The sequence below is a fragment of the Pristis pectinata genome, chromosome 5 (genome assembly GCF_009764475.1).
Source record: "Pristis pectinata isolate sPriPec2 chromosome 5, sPriPec2.1.pri, whole genome shotgun sequence".
In the NCBI taxonomy this organism is placed as follows: Eukaryota; Metazoa; Chordata; class Chondrichthyes; order Rhinopristiformes; family Pristidae; genus Pristis; species Pristis pectinata.
Window position 1 is genome coordinate 85,610,258 of NC_067409.1, and position 17,804 is coordinate 85,628,061.

At 39.8% G+C, this 17,804-nt stretch overlaps 1 protein-coding gene across 4 annotated transcripts in view; it reads right to left on the minus strand.

Annotated features, from left to right (window-relative positions):
- LOC127570639 (genetic suppressor element 1-like) overlaps positions 1–17,804 on the minus strand; it is a 208,979-nt gene that overhangs the window by 42,439 nt on the left and 148,736 nt on the right. For all 4 annotated transcript variants that reach the window (XM_052016382.1, XM_052016385.1, XM_052016384.1 and 1 more), the window contains one exon: positions 5,692–5,855. In XM_052016382.1, coding sequence (XP_051872342.1) covers positions 5,692–5,855 — 164 coding nt within the window. The remainder of the gene's footprint in view (positions 1–5,691; positions 5,856–17,804) is intronic.

Sequence of the window (17,804 nt, forward strand, 5' to 3'; positions counted from 1 at the left end):
GCTATTTCTCCTGGATGGAAAATTTGCAAGCAGCAGTTCTAGCCTCAGGTGAAGGGTTAACCAATTTCAGGCTGAGTTGAGAATAAATTTCTTTACACAGAGAATTGTAGTGCACTGTTATTGAAAATAGCTACTAGATCTTTGGATGCTAAGGGAATCAGATAATATGGGAATAGGTAGGAAAATGGATGAGAGGCACTGTATCAGCTATGATCTTATTGAATGGCTGAGCAGGTCTGAGAGCGCTTATGGTCACCTCCTGCTTCCACTTATGACCTAACACAGTCATGAGTTAAACTTAGCCACCACTCCATCCTCAAGACACTAGCTTGGGTGGAGCATGCAAAGGAATAGCCTTTCCGTACTGTTACGGACTAGGTTACTATTGGTGAATGTCCCTTTAAGATAGAGCATAGTGGTGTGTGTGTGTGTGCGTGCGTGCGTGCGTGCGTGCGTGCGTGCGTGTGTGTGTGGCATGATAACGACAACAGAAGGACGTAATGATGTTTTTTTGGAGCAGACAGTAGGAGTCAGTCAGAAGAGGAGAGAGAGAGAGAGAGAGAGAGAGCGAGAGCAGCCTGCTAGTCTCTATCGATGGATGAAAAACAATAACTGTGCCTGTCACTACAATCCATGAATGGATTTTTGGAATAATCTGGTGGAGTCCATTTTGTCATTAACCTGTAGAAGGAAACAGGTATTTGTGTGGACAGCCACATCTCGGATGCCTTTCGGGGTGGTAGATACTCCGGAACAAAGCAGTGGAGTCCACTTTGTCGTTAACCTGTAGTGGGAAACAGGTATTTGTGTGGACAGCCACGATTCGAGTGCCTTTCGGGGTGGCAGATGCTTCGGAACAAAACGGTGGAGTAGTCATTGCTGAGTAGACACTGAGGTGTCATATGGGTTCCATCGTGGAACATTTGGATTTCATAATTACTCTCTATTTTCTCTACGTTTTGTCTTCAGTCAACGGTGGTTGTTGAAAAAGCCTTTGCTCACGTTTCACCTTACGGCTTGCTGAACTGAACTTTGAGAACTATTCCTGGACTTGGAGTTTGGGAATTTGCCACACACACACTTCGAGTTTAGTTTTTGGGGTTAATGTTTAAGATCTAACATTTTTACTTCTAACATTCTAACATTTTTACTTTTATTTTTCTTATTATCATAAGTAGTTACTAATAAAATAGTTTTTAACACTTATACGTGACTCAGTGTGTTTCTTTTGTTGCTGGTTTGTAACAGTACAGACAGTGTGTATACGTAATCTTGGGTCACATACACAATAAAACTGCAGTGGCAGTCTCTTAAAGAAAACATTCATCGGCTCACCAGTAACCACTGAATTATGTGATTTTTCAGGCTTTGGAGAATGTCTAGATTTATCATTCTAAGAAAATTGAACCAATTTTAGCCATGAACTCCATTGTTGCAAAATATACTGCAGAGGGATTGTAGGTACATAGGTATGAGCAAATGTAATTTGATGTGCATCATTCATCAGAATTTATTATTAAAATGAAAGCTCAGTTTTTCTGGGAAACAGAATTTACAACACGTATTAAATGAGCCAAAAGGATTAAAGATAAATGCAAAATTCATAATTTACACTCATAACCATTTTCACTTTTTATATCTTTCACTTCAAAAGAGGTGTAATTCTAGTTCAGTGTTCATAACTCCATTAACAGTACTGATTTCTAAATGATTCATCAATTGCCTTTGTGTATGTATCCTTCGATGACACACTATTTTATTGCAACATAATATCATGGTTTCTTCCCAATTATCAACAATACAGTTTCAGTTAGTGCTAGGTATTTGTGGGTCTGCATGTTGCTGCTTAAGACAGCATACAGGGATCATTTTAAAGAACTAACGAATTGGTAGGAAACTGCACAGGCTGGGATGATTGTACATTACAAATTCTGACCATGACTTTCTGAATGTTTAGGTTTTAAAACCATGAACAAAACAAGTCTAAATTTCCAATATGTGCTCCCAGTAGGTGAGATTTGACACACCACTGCTGTGAAGTTAGAAAACTATCTAGATATACAAATGGGTGATTAACTGATAACAAAAGAACAATTGATGTTTTAAACTAAGAGCAATAGGCTGAGAATTTCATTCCCACAAGACCAGAGTGGTTGGTAGGTTTATATTTATATTCTAATACTATTATGATTAAGAGAATAAACAAAAGCTAGAAAAATTCTATGGCATTGCGGGCACTGAGCTTTATGATTGGTAATGTACATCCCTAATTTAGGCTTAGGTTCTCAGAACAATTAATGGTTAGAAAATCATGAGTTGTGCATTCTAATTCCCAATGTGCAATTCTGACAGGCTAGGCTGAGTATTTGTAGTACTAAAAGTGAATATCTGTCCCATGAGTGCCTTGGTATTTTTATAATACTGGGTAACTAGTGGTGCTGAATATGCTTGCTAATCAATAATGAGACATTCTGGCTACCACTAGTGATAATACTGGATAAGACCACTAGCTTAATGGGTGGTGATACATACAAGTTAATGAGTAACAATATTTGTTGACCAATATCCTTGGTGCCTTGGGCCACAATTATTCTTTGGTGCAAATCAATGAGATAGATTATCTAGCCATTATCATACTGCCATGTGCAGGAGGTAACATATAAAATTCGAAGGGGGCTTTGCAAGGTAGAAGCTGGAAAGATGTTTCTCTTGTGAAAAACATCTGGAGGCAAGGAGAATAATCCTGGAATAAGATGTCATCCAGAGATAATTAAGCATTTCTTTTCTGGGAGGGTCATAAACCTTTGAAATTCTCTACCACAGAAAGCTGTGAAGGATAAAAGATTGAATAAATTCAAGATTAACAGAGATGGATTTTTGGCTTATTTAAAAATCAATGGTTATGGAGGATAAGCAACAAGCTGTCCTGAAGCCAACAGTCTATTCAGCTCCACCACAATCTATTCAGCGATGGACCATGCTCGATGAGCCTTAGGACGCATTAGGTCAAAGCTCAATCCCATCTCTACTCTTCTAGTTATGGGGCACTGCTGTGACTTAATGAATGAGTGGTGCAAGGATGGGTAAGGTGCCAGTGGTGAGAGTTTGCTCTTAGGGCATCAGAGGGACCTGAAAGGAGGTTGACGAAGAACAATATCTGCAAAAGGATTGTTCTTTCTGTAAGTGGGTCACTGAGACCTTCCACAACTAGAGCCAGACACACCTGGTAAGAGGTTGTTAGACAGGTCTCTGAAGAGGGATGATCAGGTCAAAGCCAAGTTTGTTGGCATATGCACAAGTACATGTATGCACAGGTGCAATGAAAAACTTACTTGCAGCAGCATCACAGGCACATAGCATTAAAGACACAACATTCACAAAGAAAACATAAATCACATATAAATTATATAAGAAAGAACACAATTAGAACAAAAAAAGCCCATTGCAGTGCAAAGTGGTCATAGTGTTGCTATACTGAGTAGAGAGAAGGGTTATGCAGGTTGATTCAAGAACCGAATGGTTGAAGGGAAGTAGCTGTTCTTGAACCTGGTGGTCTGGGACTTCAGGCTTCTGTACCTTCTGCTCGATGATAGTTGCAAGAAGGTGGCATGGCCCGGATGGTGGGGATATTTGATGATAGATGTTGCCTTCTATGAATGAAATAGTACAGTCTGTGAATGCATGCACTTTAGGGAAGCTTACAATGTCAGCAGATCCCATGCCTGTTCTACCATTTCCTGTGCAGAAAGAGAGGTAGACAGAATCTTCTCTCCTTAAGTGCGGACTTTGGGTGACCTCCCTAACACAGCAGCGAGCAGCAAACTGTGAGCTGTGGAAGAGATCAACAACAACCATCTGGAACAATCCTGAGTCTGGAAGCTGAGAGTGACCATGACCTTGACTTCTGGTCAGTGCAGTCTAGACGTATGTGTAAGGTTATAATTGAGGTTCCTGGAGGCTGCAGATATCAGTGGGGACAAAAACTTTAAATATAATGGCCCTTTAAATAGCAGGGTGTAAGGTAAAATGTGGTTATTAAAATCTGTTTGTTTTTGAGTAAACAAGAACTGTCATTTTTCAGATTAGTGAGGTTGTAAGTCATGAAGAAGATGACTGTTGTGCGTTACACGGCTGTTGATGTTATCTGGGGTGGTGAAAATCCTGCTGAAAAATCAGGAGTGGAATCTCCTGGCAGCCAGAAAAGGGCACATTACATATCTAGGTTAGGCTGATTTTCCACTGCACAGTATATGTCCTTTGAAGTTTTGCAGAAGAATTTCTCGGCCATGTCTTTTTTAAAGACTCACTTGCTTGTGAAAATGATCATTACATCTGACATGATGTATTGTGGAAATATCAACAACTTGGTTTTTGGGTTGAGTGAGACAGTATCTAGTTGACAGATGAAAGGGAAGGTTAGCAGGGGCTTCCAACATCTTGGATCTTGAGTTCGTGTCTCTGTCAGCTGTGGCTATGAATTGTGCAGCAGATACCATTGAGATAAGCTGCTCATCATTTCCATCCAAACATTGGAAAATGCAGTGACAACAAAAAAAAATGGAAACACCTCATACTGGCAGAAAGTTTTCAAACTAGTCCAACTAACTTACAAACTTTACCATTGAGACTATGCAGTTCCCACGTTTTAGTCAATTTACTTGTGTTTGAGACACTTTTGTATCAGTTCCAGCAATACCTGTAGCTGAATTGTAGCTATTCCTTTGGAACTCCATGTCTGACAATAGAGACTCAAACAACAGAAACTAAACTAATAATAGTGTTATAAGTTGGTACAGCACTATAATTCAGAGTGTTCTTCTTCATCTTAACTGTCCCTCAGGATCGAAGATGACTTGTGTATTCCAAGGTGGCTGATGAGGCCAATGTGGGAACCACTGACTTTCACTGATGAGGCAGGAAGCACCTGATGAGTGGACAGTTTGTGAGGTGGTCCACTGCTTCTGCCACTTATGCAGAGCCTCATGAGCTCCTGAAGCATGGACTCAAGTTTGTCAATGCCACCTGGAGTGCTTCTTCCTTACTTTGAGCAGTTATGGGCCAGAGGTTCCTGGAGTTGATCGGGATGTTGTATTTCTTCATGGAGACTTTGAGTACATACTTGAGTCTGCTTGGTAATCTCTTTCTGTGACAGAGCTTAGGATAGTGTGGTAAAGCAGTGAAAGGTTGTTAGAAGGGGAGGAAAGATCAACATGAGAATGTTCTTTGTACTCTTAGCACCAGCTCTTCCACAGACTGAGATGAAAGAAAGGGCACAATGGAAGGCTGAGAGTGGCATTGTACCATGTAAGCTACGCCGGTTGGAAAAATATGGTACACAGCGTGAGTACTGGAGTAGTGGGGAGGAGGGAATGACATGAGTTTAAAATTTATAAGATTGCCATTCATATGAAATGCAAAAGTCACATGTTATAGTACATGAACTCTAAATTTTCACAAATAAATCAGCAATAATAACTATATTGACCTGGGTATATTTTCTATATAGTAACAATTAAATAGATACAATATTGAAATCAGTCATATTGAGGGGACAAGTCCAGGTTGAGGGGAAAGAATTGACTAATATTTACTACAATTAATAATATACAGACATTATGAGACTTTGGTACTGAGATAAAGGGATTGAAATTTCTCTGTATGTTAATGGTAGCTGGTTGATTAATGACTTACTTGATGGTTGAATAGGGTGACTCTTGGATGGGGTGACTGGATAGATAGAAAGCTGGATGTGAGGGACCAGCATGTGTGGGCACTGGTGGCTTATCTTTTTTTAATAAAGACTCTGTAGAAAGTGGGTGATCACAACTTCTGGATCTCAGGGTGCTCTCTGAGGGCTAAGGAGAGAGAATATAATTATAGTTAGTTGTCAAAAACCTTAACTTCTGCATCTGGTCTAAACACCAGAAGGAAGAATATGTCATTTCACATAAAATTAAACAATTACAGTGTGATTGGAGAGGTAATGGAGAAATACTCATTTACATATTTGCATGCTGCTGCTTTTCTAATTAATCTTTCTCTCCATTAGCAGCTCTGCTGCAGCTGGCCTCTGTTTAGGTCTGTGTTGCCTTTGCACTCCAGGGAGCTAATTCTGTGTAATTTGCAACAGAGGAAAATGGTATTAAAGAGAATGCCACAAATTCAGTACTGTTGTGTGCACTGTGCAAAAAAAGTAGATTATGGCCATGTACATTTTAATAGCGTGTAGTGCTATAAATCAAGTTCAGTCCAACATTTAAAGTCATAAAACAGTTTCATATGAAAATGCTGTAAATGGATTTCACACCTGTACTATTTGCATTTGGGTATTTTGAAGGAAGTGATCGAATGAAAGAAGGAAGAATAAATTTTACAGCTACATTAAACCCACATTTTTGCAGTCTAGTCGCAGCATTCACCGACTGCTTTTGATGGGAAGTAATTTATGAAATTGGATTTATGAAATCTGGGTTTATCCACATACAACCACAAATATTGTGTTGCCTACTCAATAGCAAAGGCATACAGGAGCATGAGTGCCATTAATGGAGGCCTTCGATCTGTTTAGGGAAAGACTAAGTTTGTTGCAGAATCGGCAAGACTTCCTGCAGTTATGTTTTGAGAAATTTATAGGTGTGTTGAGGATCAAATTGCAACAAGCCCGCAAAATCAAACCCACAAGATTTGCCGGCATAACAAGTAATTTTCTTTGATAAAATGCTCTCAACTTAAGTTTGCATGTGCTTGCTAGCTCTTTAACTACAAAGCTAACAAAATACACTTTGTTTCTTTTTGCTCTCAGCTGCTCTTCCATGCTGTCTCTTGAGAATTATATTTTAATTTGTGTTAGATTTACCTGCTCATTCTTCTTCATAAATCTAGATAAATCATTCAGCTAACTTCTGACCCTTGTGTTAACTGATTCTTTTGCTTTGTCACAACACTAACTTGCAATATGTTCATAAAAGTGATCATTCAGCAAGTGAGCAAGTTCCATAATAGATGCAGAAAGCCTCAGAGTCTCCAGTAATTTGTGAAAGTTGTCAGTGCTCCGGTGACATGGGAATGAACACCACATCACCATCCTTCAACAGGCAGTGCACTAGCCAATGAGCCTGGCTTCAAGGATTATGAGTATCGTAAAGTGAAAAGCAAAGACTTAACTTCTGACTGGTATGCTGATTTTGCCAGTTCACAAGATCACAAGACAAAGGAGCAGAAGTAGGCCATTCAGCCCAACCCGCAATCCCCACCCCCCAAACTCCTATGAGCATGAGCTCCTGGGCTTGTGTAACTGCACTGGTGAAAGATGAGATAGTTCAGTACTCTCCTCTACTTTTGCATTAAATCTTTACCTTTTCTTGTAGTGAAATTAGATGCATTGCACAGGGCAGATAGAAGTTTTCTTGAGAAAGCATACAGACCTTTTCAAGCCTCTCCTTAGGTTCCTTATTACATCTAATTTGATTGTCTCATTCATGAATTCATTCATGTCCAATCCCCTTTCATGATTCAAAGGCACTGACATTCACAGGCATTTGTCAGGTTTTGTTTGGAGTTGATTATCCGCTCTGAAACTACCCCACTTTTCTTTTTCTGCTTCCACCAAGCATCAAAGGGAAAGTAAAATCTATTGATACAGTGGTAAAATGATTTTTTTTCATGTCTGACCCATGATCCAGCTTAGATTACTGACCTCTTGAAAAGAATGTAAATTACCTTAAAATGCCTAGAAACCTTCTGGTATCTTTCTCATAATGGTAGTAGCTAAAAAAGACCAGCAAGTTGAAGAATTTATTAATTGCCAAACCGTGCAGAACAGAGCAATACCAGAAGTATGAAATGAAGGCATCGTACAATCAACAGAACAGCTCCAGTTTGAAATTTTTTGGAGTGGACAGAGTCAGAGTGAGTGGCTTTGGCACAACAGGCTTCGGCATCAAGAGGCGGAGGCCATCTGCAACAACACTGGCAAGTAGCTGGTAAGTAAGGGTAAGGTTTACTGTTACTGTTATAATCTTTTAAGTAGACTACAGCTAGGTAAGAAAAAAAAAGTTCAGATGGAGAGCAAGGTGATGTGCTGCAGCTGCATGATGTGGGAGCTAGTGGACTCTGCTGTGGTGCACGGTGACCACATTTGTACTAAGTGCTTGAGGCTGGAGGAACTTCAACTCAGAATTGATGAGCTGGAGTCACAGCTTCAAACACTGTGAAGCATCAGGGAGGGAAAGAGTTATGTAGATGCCGTGCATCAGAAGGCAGTCACCCCCCCTTAGAGCAGGTACTTCTAGGGTCCAAGAGGTAGATAGATGGGTGACTGTCAGGGGAGGGAAAGAGAAAGGGAACAGGCAGACATTGCAGAGGACCCTGGAGACTGTTCCCCTCAAAAACAGGTACTCCGCTTTGGATGCTGTTGAGGGGGATGACCTACAGGGATCAAGCAGCAGTAGCCAGGTCTCTGGCCCTGGGACTGGTCCTGCTGCTCAGAAGGGAAGGGAGGAGAAGAGGAGGGCAATAATGATAGGGTACTCGATAGTCAGGGGAACAGACAGGAGGTTCTGTGGATGTGAGCGAGAATCCCAGATGGTATGTTGCCTCCCAGGTGCCAGGGTCCAGGATGTCTCTGATCGGGTCCACAGCATTCTTGAGCAGGAGGGAAAGCAGCCAGAAGTCGTGGTACATGTTGGTACCAATGACATAGGTAGAAAGAGGGATGAGGTCCTGAAAAGTGAGTTTAGGGAGCTAGGCAGAAGGCTGAAGAACAGGACCACAAAGATAGTAATCTCGGGATTACTGCCTGTGCCACGCGACAGTGAGTATAGAAATAGAATGAGGTGGAGGATAAATGCGTGACTGAGGGATTGGAGCGGGGGCAGGGATTCAGATTTCTGTATCATTGGGATCTCTTTTGGAATAGGTGTGACCTGTACAAAAAGGACAGGTTGCACTTCAATGCCAGGGGGACCAATATCCTGGCAGGGAGGTTTGCTAAAGCTATTGGGGAGAATTTAAACTAGAATTGTTGGGGGGTGGGAACCGAACTGAAGAGACTGGGGAAGAGGCGGTTAGCTCTCAAATAGAGAAAGCTTGTAGACAGTGCAAGAGGGAGGATAGGCAGGTGATAGAGAAGGGACACGCTCAGACTGACAGTTTGAGATGTATCTAATTCAACGCAAGGAGTACTGTGAACAAAGCGGATGAGTTTAGAGCGTGGATCAGTACTTGGAGCTATGATGTGGTGGCCATTATGGAGACTTGGATGACTCGGGGACAGGAATGGTTACTTCAAGTGCCGGGTTTTAGATGTTTCATAAAGGACAGGGAGAGAGGAAAAAGAGGTGGGGATTGTTGATCAGAGATAGTGTCATGGCTGCAGAAAAGGTGGATGTCATGGAGGGATTGTCTACGGAGTCTCTGTGGGTGGAGGTTAGGTACAGGAAGGGATCAATAACTTTACTGGGCGTTTTTTATAGGCCGCCCAATAGTAACAGGGATATCGAGGAGCAGATAGGGAAACAGATCCTGGAAAGGTGTGATAATAACAGAGTTGTTGTGATGGGAGATTTTAATTTTCCAAATATCGATTGGCATGTCCCTAGAGCAAGGGGTTAGATGGGGTGGAGTTTGTTAGGTGTGTTCAGGAAGGTTTCTTGACACAATATGTAGATAAGCCTACAATAGGAGAGACTGTACTTGATTTGGTATTGGGAAATGAACCTGGTCAGGTGCCAGATCTCTCAGTGGGAGAGCATTTTGGAGATAGTGATCATAATTCTATCTCCTTTACAATAGCATTGGAGAGAGAGAGGAACAGACAAGTTAGAAAAGCATTTAATTGGAATAAGGGGAATTATGAGGCTCTCAGGCAGGGAACTGGAAGCTTAAATCAGGAACAGATGTTCTCAGGGAAAAGTACAGATGAAACGTGGCAAATATTCAGGGGATATTTGTGTGGAGTTCTGCATAGGTATGTTCCAATGAGACAGGAAAGTTATGATAGGGTACAGGAACCGTGGTGTACAAAGGCTGTAATAAATCTAGTCAAGAAGAAAAGAAAAGCTTACAAAAGGTTCAGAGAGCTAGGTAATGTTAGAGATCTGGAAGGCTAACAGGAAGGAGCTTAAGAAGGAAATTAGGAGAGCCAGAAGGGGCCATGATAAGGCCTTGGCGGGCAGGATTAAGGAAAACCCCAAGGCATTCTACAAGTACGTGAAGAGTAAGAGGATAAGATGTGAAAGAATAGGACCTCTCAAGTGTAACAGTGGGAAAGTGTGTATGGATCCAGAGGAAATAGCAGAGGTACTTAATGAATACTTTACTTCAGTATTCACAATGGAAAAGGATCTTTCTTTCTTTTTCAATCTTTTTGTTAGTTTTCAAATTAATACAGATTAATATATAACATTAATGTTTGTACATGTAATACAAAGAGATCAGGAGAACAATCATGGCATAGATAATCATAAAGAACAACAAAATATAAAAAAAGTCTGTAGATCCCATGATCTCTTAGTAAAAGAATATAATATAAAAGAAAGGAAAGAAAAAGATTTATTATATATATAAAAGAAAAAAATCCCCAAATCAATAAGAAAAATTATAAACAATATATCAAACCAAATTAAACAGAAACATTTCAAAAAAGAACAAAAAAGACTGGACTGAAATTTCTCAGTAAAAACAGAGCAATATTATGTCGTCAACTCTGTTCCTTTAAATTAGAAAGTTATTGAAAGGGGACCTATATCATGTGAAAATATTGGATAAATGGACTCCAGATATCTTCAAATTTAAGCAAATGATCAACAGTACCACTCCTAATTTTTTCCAAGTTTAAACATGATATAGTTTGAGAGAACCATTGAAAAGTAGTAGGGGATATTGGATCCTTCCATTTCAGCAAAATGGATCATTTGGCCACTAATGTAACAAAAGCAATCATACGGTAAGTGGAAGCAGATAAATGGCCAGACTCTATCCTTGGTAATCCAAAAATTGCAGTGATAGGGTGAGGTTGTAAATCAATATTCAATACAGTTGAGGTAGTGTTAAAAATGTCTTTCCAATATTTTTCCAAAAGAGGACAGGACCAAAACATATGTGTCAAAGAAGCCACATTCGATTTACATCTGTCACATATAGGATTTATATGGTGATAAAAACAGGCTAGCTTATCTTTTGACATATGGATCCTGTGAACTACCTTAAACTGTATCAAAGAGTGTCTGGCACACATTGAAGATGTATTAACTAAATGAAGAATTTTCTTCCATGTCTCTGTAGGTATAGATGTCTGGAGTTCACTTTCCCATTCATTCTTAATTTTGTCCAGTGATTCTGGATGTATTTTCATCATTAAATCATAGATTATTGCTATCAAGCTCTTCTGATAAGGATTAAGATCTAATTTTTTTCCCGTAATTTCAGTTTTGTAAGGTGTCGGAAAAGAGGGTATAGTAGCTTTTAAGAAATTTCTAATCTGCCAAAATCGAAAAAAGTGTGACCTAGACAAATTGTATTTGTTAGACAGTTGTTCAAAAGATGAAAAACAGTTATCAATGAATAAATCACGAAAACATACTATTCCCTTCCTTTTCCATGTAGAAAAAGCTGAGTCAACGCTGGATGGATGAAAGAAAAAATCAGATTGAATGGGATTTAACAAATTAAATTTATTCAATCCAAAAAATTTATGAAATTGAAACCATATTCGTATTGCATGTTTAACAATTGGGTTAATCATATGTTTACTTAATTTGGTAAATGCAAAAGGGAGTGAAGCTCCAAAAATAAAAACTAATGAAAATCCAAGTACATGGAAAAGGATCTTGGTGATTGTAGTGATGTAACCCGTTCACACTGCATTTAATCTCTAATTAAATGCAGTGTGAACAGGTTCAAGACTGATAGATGTCATTGTATTTAGTATGCAAATGATTTTCAGTGTCAGGCAAATGAATAATCTGCATAGCCACCAGGACTAGGCAATGAGCAGAATATAAAAGGCAATGGAAGAATTCAGCCACAAGTCCAACTTCCATCTCTGCCCATCAGGAAAATGAAGGTATTACAGGTCTTCCCCAGTTTACGAATGCTGGACTTATAGGAAGCCCACATATATAACCAAGTGTCTGGGAGACTGGCGGGATGGATGGGGATGGATTTGCCGGCTTTATATTTCTGCGGCATTCCGCATGCCTTCTCTCCCCACATGCTTGCCGGCTTCCCCGCCCCCCCCCCCCCCCAATCCCCCCCTTACCCCCACGGAGTCACAACAACTGGGGGCTGGGTCGAGCCAAGCAGAACTGGAAGTGCTGAGTAGACTCACTCACTGAATTAGTGAGGCAGGCTGGCGGCCACTCTTCCCGTATCTGCTCACTCTCCCGTCACATTCCTCTCCTACATACTGTTGTTCATTTCTGACTACAGACAGTTGAAGTTACAAACAGTTCTCAGGAATGGAACCCTGTCAATAATCTGAGGATTGCCTGTACTATTAGTTTGTAGACATCTTGAACAAGAAAATTTCTGCAGGATATTGCAAAGAGTTATTTTTACTTTTAAACAGTCTCAGGGTCATTAGATTTAAAAGTTCCCAGAATCTGGAGGAGGTGCTGTCATTTATTGCTAGCAGAATAGAATAGAAAAGTAGCGAGGTAATGCTTCGGTTATCTAGGTCACCTGCGAGACCATATCTGGAGAACTGTGTGCAGTATTGGTCTCCTCATTAAGGAAGAATGTGAATGGATTGGAGGCAGTTCAGAGAAGGATTGCTAGACTAATACCTGGAACGGGTGATTGTGTTGTGAGGTAGGATTGGACAGGCTTTGCTTATGTCGCAAGGGATCAGAAGGGCGAAAACTGATTTGATTGAAGCATACAAGATCCTGAGGATAGGATAGATGTGGATAGTTGTGAGAGAATTCAAAATTAGGGGTCACTGTTTAAAAATAAGAGGTTGCCCACTTAAGATAGAGATGAAGTGAAATCTCTCTCAGAGAGGCATGGAGCTTTAGAACTTTCTTCTTCAAAGGATGATGGAAGCACAATCTTAGGATATTTTTAAGGCAGAGTTAGGCGGAGACTGAATAAGCAAGGGGCTGAAAGGTTACCGCAGGTAAATAGGAATGTGGAATTGAAGCTAAAATCTAATCAGCCATGATTTTATTCAATGGTGGAGTAGGATTGAGAATTAGGATTCGGGATCCAAGGTTTCAATCATCCTCTTATTGCAAATCTCACATTTTATGTTAAAATGTCTTGAATTGCAGTAAGGAAGCTGTGTTTGCATTGGTCACCAACAAATTCACCAGCATCTCAATAGTTAATATATTTTGTCAAGTTTCTCCCCAGACAACCGGGGCCAAGGTATGTTTGCACCCTCTCAAAAACTGCTGGTAGTGAATGCTAATGATAGGAATGTGACTCCCATTCATAATCAGTGAGTAAAATTCTGCCCCATGTCAGTGCAGGATTATGCATTGTTTTTTCATTATAATTTCTTGACATAAGGTTTCATAATATAAAGAAAAGTCCTAATCAAGCACCAGTGTCAAAAATAATTGTTGTTAAATTCTATTATTTTGCACTGTTAGAGTTATGGTGCTTGAGGCAGGAAGACCTTTATTTAGATCCCTGTGTGCTGCAGTATAATTAAATGTCTTCTCTTAATAGCAAAAACACTCCTTTCCAGAGATGCACACTGAGTACTGAATTCCAAAGCTCCAGTATCTTTACAAAGGCACATTTAGATCTTAATATTTTACATTTTCCTCAGCCCCATGGGAAGTAATTTTTATTTTACATTGTAAAGCAGGTTTGCTTTAAGAACCAATGGAATCACAAACTTTAGATCATTCAATTATTTGGTATAAATTTATTGGCATAATTATTCACAACTCTAGTTACACCCTCAGGTTGATCAAGAAATTATATTCTTGGCTGGAGAGGAAAATTGTATTTATACCAAACTTAAAAGATTGGGTTCAGTTTAAAAGGAATCTCGTGAGAGGACTTGGAGGGAAACAAAAATTAGAAATATCTGTGGAGAGCTTTGAAAGTAATCTCAACCCACCAAGGTGGAAGGGCAGGGAATTAATAAGTAGCAGCCCATGATGAAAGGAGAGGGCCCTGTATGTAGAAATGATGGAGTTGATGGCCTTTGATTGTGTTATACAAGATGCCCGTGAGGATAGATTTCTCTACTCCAGTGCACAACTGCAATTTGGCAAAGTTTATGATCACAGCTGACAATTACAATTTCTGCAGTCAATGTTGCATATTTGCAATATGTCTCCTTGCAGCTGAAGTGCAGCTTGGCTTCTGTGTCTTGGCAAGTTCCCATTACATTTCCAATTTAGAGTCTGCAGAGCTGCAGATATAGGTACACACGTGACCAAAAATGTAGTGCTGGCTGCTTATCACTCTGGCACTCTGAAGCACCATGTTAAGTGTGGCTTGCTATTACTGAAGTTGGTTGGGTACTTCTATCTTGTATTTGTATTGGGAGCTATCCTTTGGCTTATTAGTCATGTGGGGTGTCCTATTGACATCCAGTTCAGATTAGCCTACATTATACATAATGCATGTTGTGGCACATTATGTAGCTGGTGGATGGTTCTGCCAGTGCAGAACGTTTGATTGGGCAGAGAACATCTTTTGACATTTCCATCCAGTTAGCAGTTACTCATTTTTCTTGAATCCTCTGTGTATCCATGGAAAATAGAAGATAGGTAATTATTCCAGTGATTATTGCAAAATTAAGAAAACACAAATTGAGCAGTAATATCTTTAATAAAACTGCCCATTAATTAATTTTTACATATTATTTTGGCAAAAGTGTTGTCTAAGGCTCAGCTAACTTGATGTTGATAGGAAGTCCATGCAGGCATAAAAGTGATTTTATCTGGAATAGATTATGCTTGAGTTCATTTCAGGGTGTAATCTAGGAAATTGGCCTGGGCACTTCCACACACAGATAACCATAGAGTCATACAGCACAGAAATAAGACCTGCGGCCCACCATGTTTATGTCAACAGTCAAGTACCTATCTATACTAATCCCATTTACCAGCACTTGGTCTATAGTTTGCATTGCCTTGGTGATTCAAGTAATTCTTGAATGTTGTGAGAGTGCCTGTTTCAGCCACCTTCTGAGACAGTGTGTTCCAGATTGCAACGACCCTCTGGGTGAAAAATTTCTTCCTCAGATCTCCTCTCAACCTCTTACTCCTCACCTTAAACCTATTCTCTCTGGTCTTAGACAACGCTGCCTTGGGGAATAGTTTCTTACTATCTATACCTATACATGCCACTCACAGCTTTGTGCCCCTCTATCATGTACCCCCTTAGCCTCTTCTGCTCCAAGGAAAACAAACACAGCTTATCCAGTCTCTCTTCATAATTGAAATGTTCCACCCCAGACAATAACCTGGTGACTGTTCTCTGCACATTTTTCAGTGCAATTTCATTCTTTCTGGAGTTTGGTGACCAGAACTGCACACAATACTTCAGCTGTGACCAAACCAATATTTTATAACGTTGTACCAAGACTTCCATATTCTTGTCGTAGAGCTATACAGCGTGGAAACAGGCTCTTTGGCCCAACTGGTCTATGCCGACCAAGATATCCCATCCAAGCTAGTTCCATTTGCCAGCATTTGGCCCATAACCTTCTAAACTTTTCCAATCCATGTACCTGTCCAACTGTCTTTTAAAAGTTGTTATTGTACCTGACTCATCCACTTCCTCTGGCAGCTCATTCCACATAGATAACACTCTTGTATTCTATGCACTGGATAATGAAGGCAAGTATCCCAAGTATTCCCAAATGCCTTCTTTAATACTTTATCCATCTGTGCTGCCACCTTCAGGGATATTTGTACTTGTACAGCAAAGACTCCCTGTTCTCCCTTGGGACTTATGCTTTGTTGTTTATGTCCTACCCTTATTAGGCATCCCAAAATGTATCATCTCACACTTTCAGAATCAAATTCCATCTACCATTTCTCTGCCCAACTTTATCAGTATAAACTGAGCATTTGGGTGCAACCTATGACATTCATTTCACATCCACATAAAAAACCTTAGAATCATTGTCCCAAGATTCACAATAGGTATTAATTAAAGAGAGTTTATTCTGACATCAATATCCTGCACACACCATCAATCAGCCTCAGTTTTCAATGTTCAGGTTATTTAGAAGTTCATCATTAGTTGTTCCATCACTATGACCTTTGCTCTACTGATCATCCTGCACTTTGCAGCATAGTTTGGCCAATTGTGGCATGGGCCTTGATGTTTGAAGAGGACAGACAATTGTGCACAGGGTGCCCCCCCCCCCCCCCCCACACACACACACACATAAATTCTGTTCCAGCCTTCCACGCATTTTCCCTCAACTCAGTGGCTGTATTTTATGCAGATATTCTATGTCTGCCATGGATTGAACACCATAAAGGTCTGGCACTCTTTCCAGCAATCAGCATGGCAAGCATGCAGCAGTTAGGAGTTTTTCCTGCAGCTCCTGCTGGGAACCACACCTGACCTATTTTATCTCACAATTCTGTGTTTAAACCACTATCATGGCGCTTCTATAACTTATCTGCTGCGTTCAGCTTCTGACGGTGCCCTTTGCTTTGGAGCAGATGGTTCACACAATGCCTAGTGATAAATTATTTTCCAAATAGAGGAAGAGATACTATATACGTATATGAAATGGAGAAAAAAACACATCTAGTTGGTGGCTTTTACAAACTTAATCTGTCCCAAAATATTCTACAGTCAAATAATTACTTTTTAAATGAAGTCACTGCTGTAATGTTGGAAAAATGGCAGCCACCTTGTATGCAGCTAAGTCCCAAAGACAGCAACAAAGAATGTAGCCAAAAATTTGTTTTAGTGTTAGGTGGTTGGACTATACATATTGGTTAGGAAAATTCCACCTATTAGTCTTTAAAATTGTGAAATGGGATATTTTACATTGATCTGAGATGGCAGATGGTTTAATATCTTTTTTGAAAGATTGTACCTCTGATACTGTAACACTTCTTAAGCTCTGTATTAAATCGTCACCCTAGATTTTGTACTCTGAAATTACACTAGAACCCATAATATATTATTTAATTCCCCCAGATATGGTTAGCCTCATAAATTATACAGACAATGTGCAATTTCTACATATCTTCAAAAGATATTCCACATTGTCCAGGGGTCCAAGAGAGGATGTCTCACGATTCAAATGCCATAGCCACCTGCGAAAACCATTGGCCTATCAATGGTAACTAAAGTTAACACCCACACATCACTGTTTGACTGAGTAGGCTAGTCCCTATTCATGATTTCAATCTATAAGCGTCGTTAGCTGTTACTGGCGGTGTGGAGGTTTCAGTGTTATTTTAGCTCTGATGTCTCCAGTTCCTCTGTCTAATATCTTGTTTGAGGATCTGCATATTTTTATTTGTAGATGTTCAAGAGCAGGTGCAGCATGAAATGTTTGATTTTTAAAGTTTTCCCCATCAGATATGATCTCTCCAGAATGAGTCTCCAATCTTTACTATCTCTGGAGACCTAGTTATCAATACACTGAAGAAAGTCAAACCTGAATTGCAGGAAGTAAAACCTTTACTCTCAATTAATCCAGTAAATCTGGTGGGGTTGGTTAAAAATACATTGCATTCCATTAATATTCACTCCCCTGGTATTGTACCTTAAGATTCAAATCTTTTTACTTTGGCTAGTTTTCTGGTTTGCCTCCAATTGCGTTGAGTGAGCTTTTCCATATTGACTTTTATCCTATTAGCTTA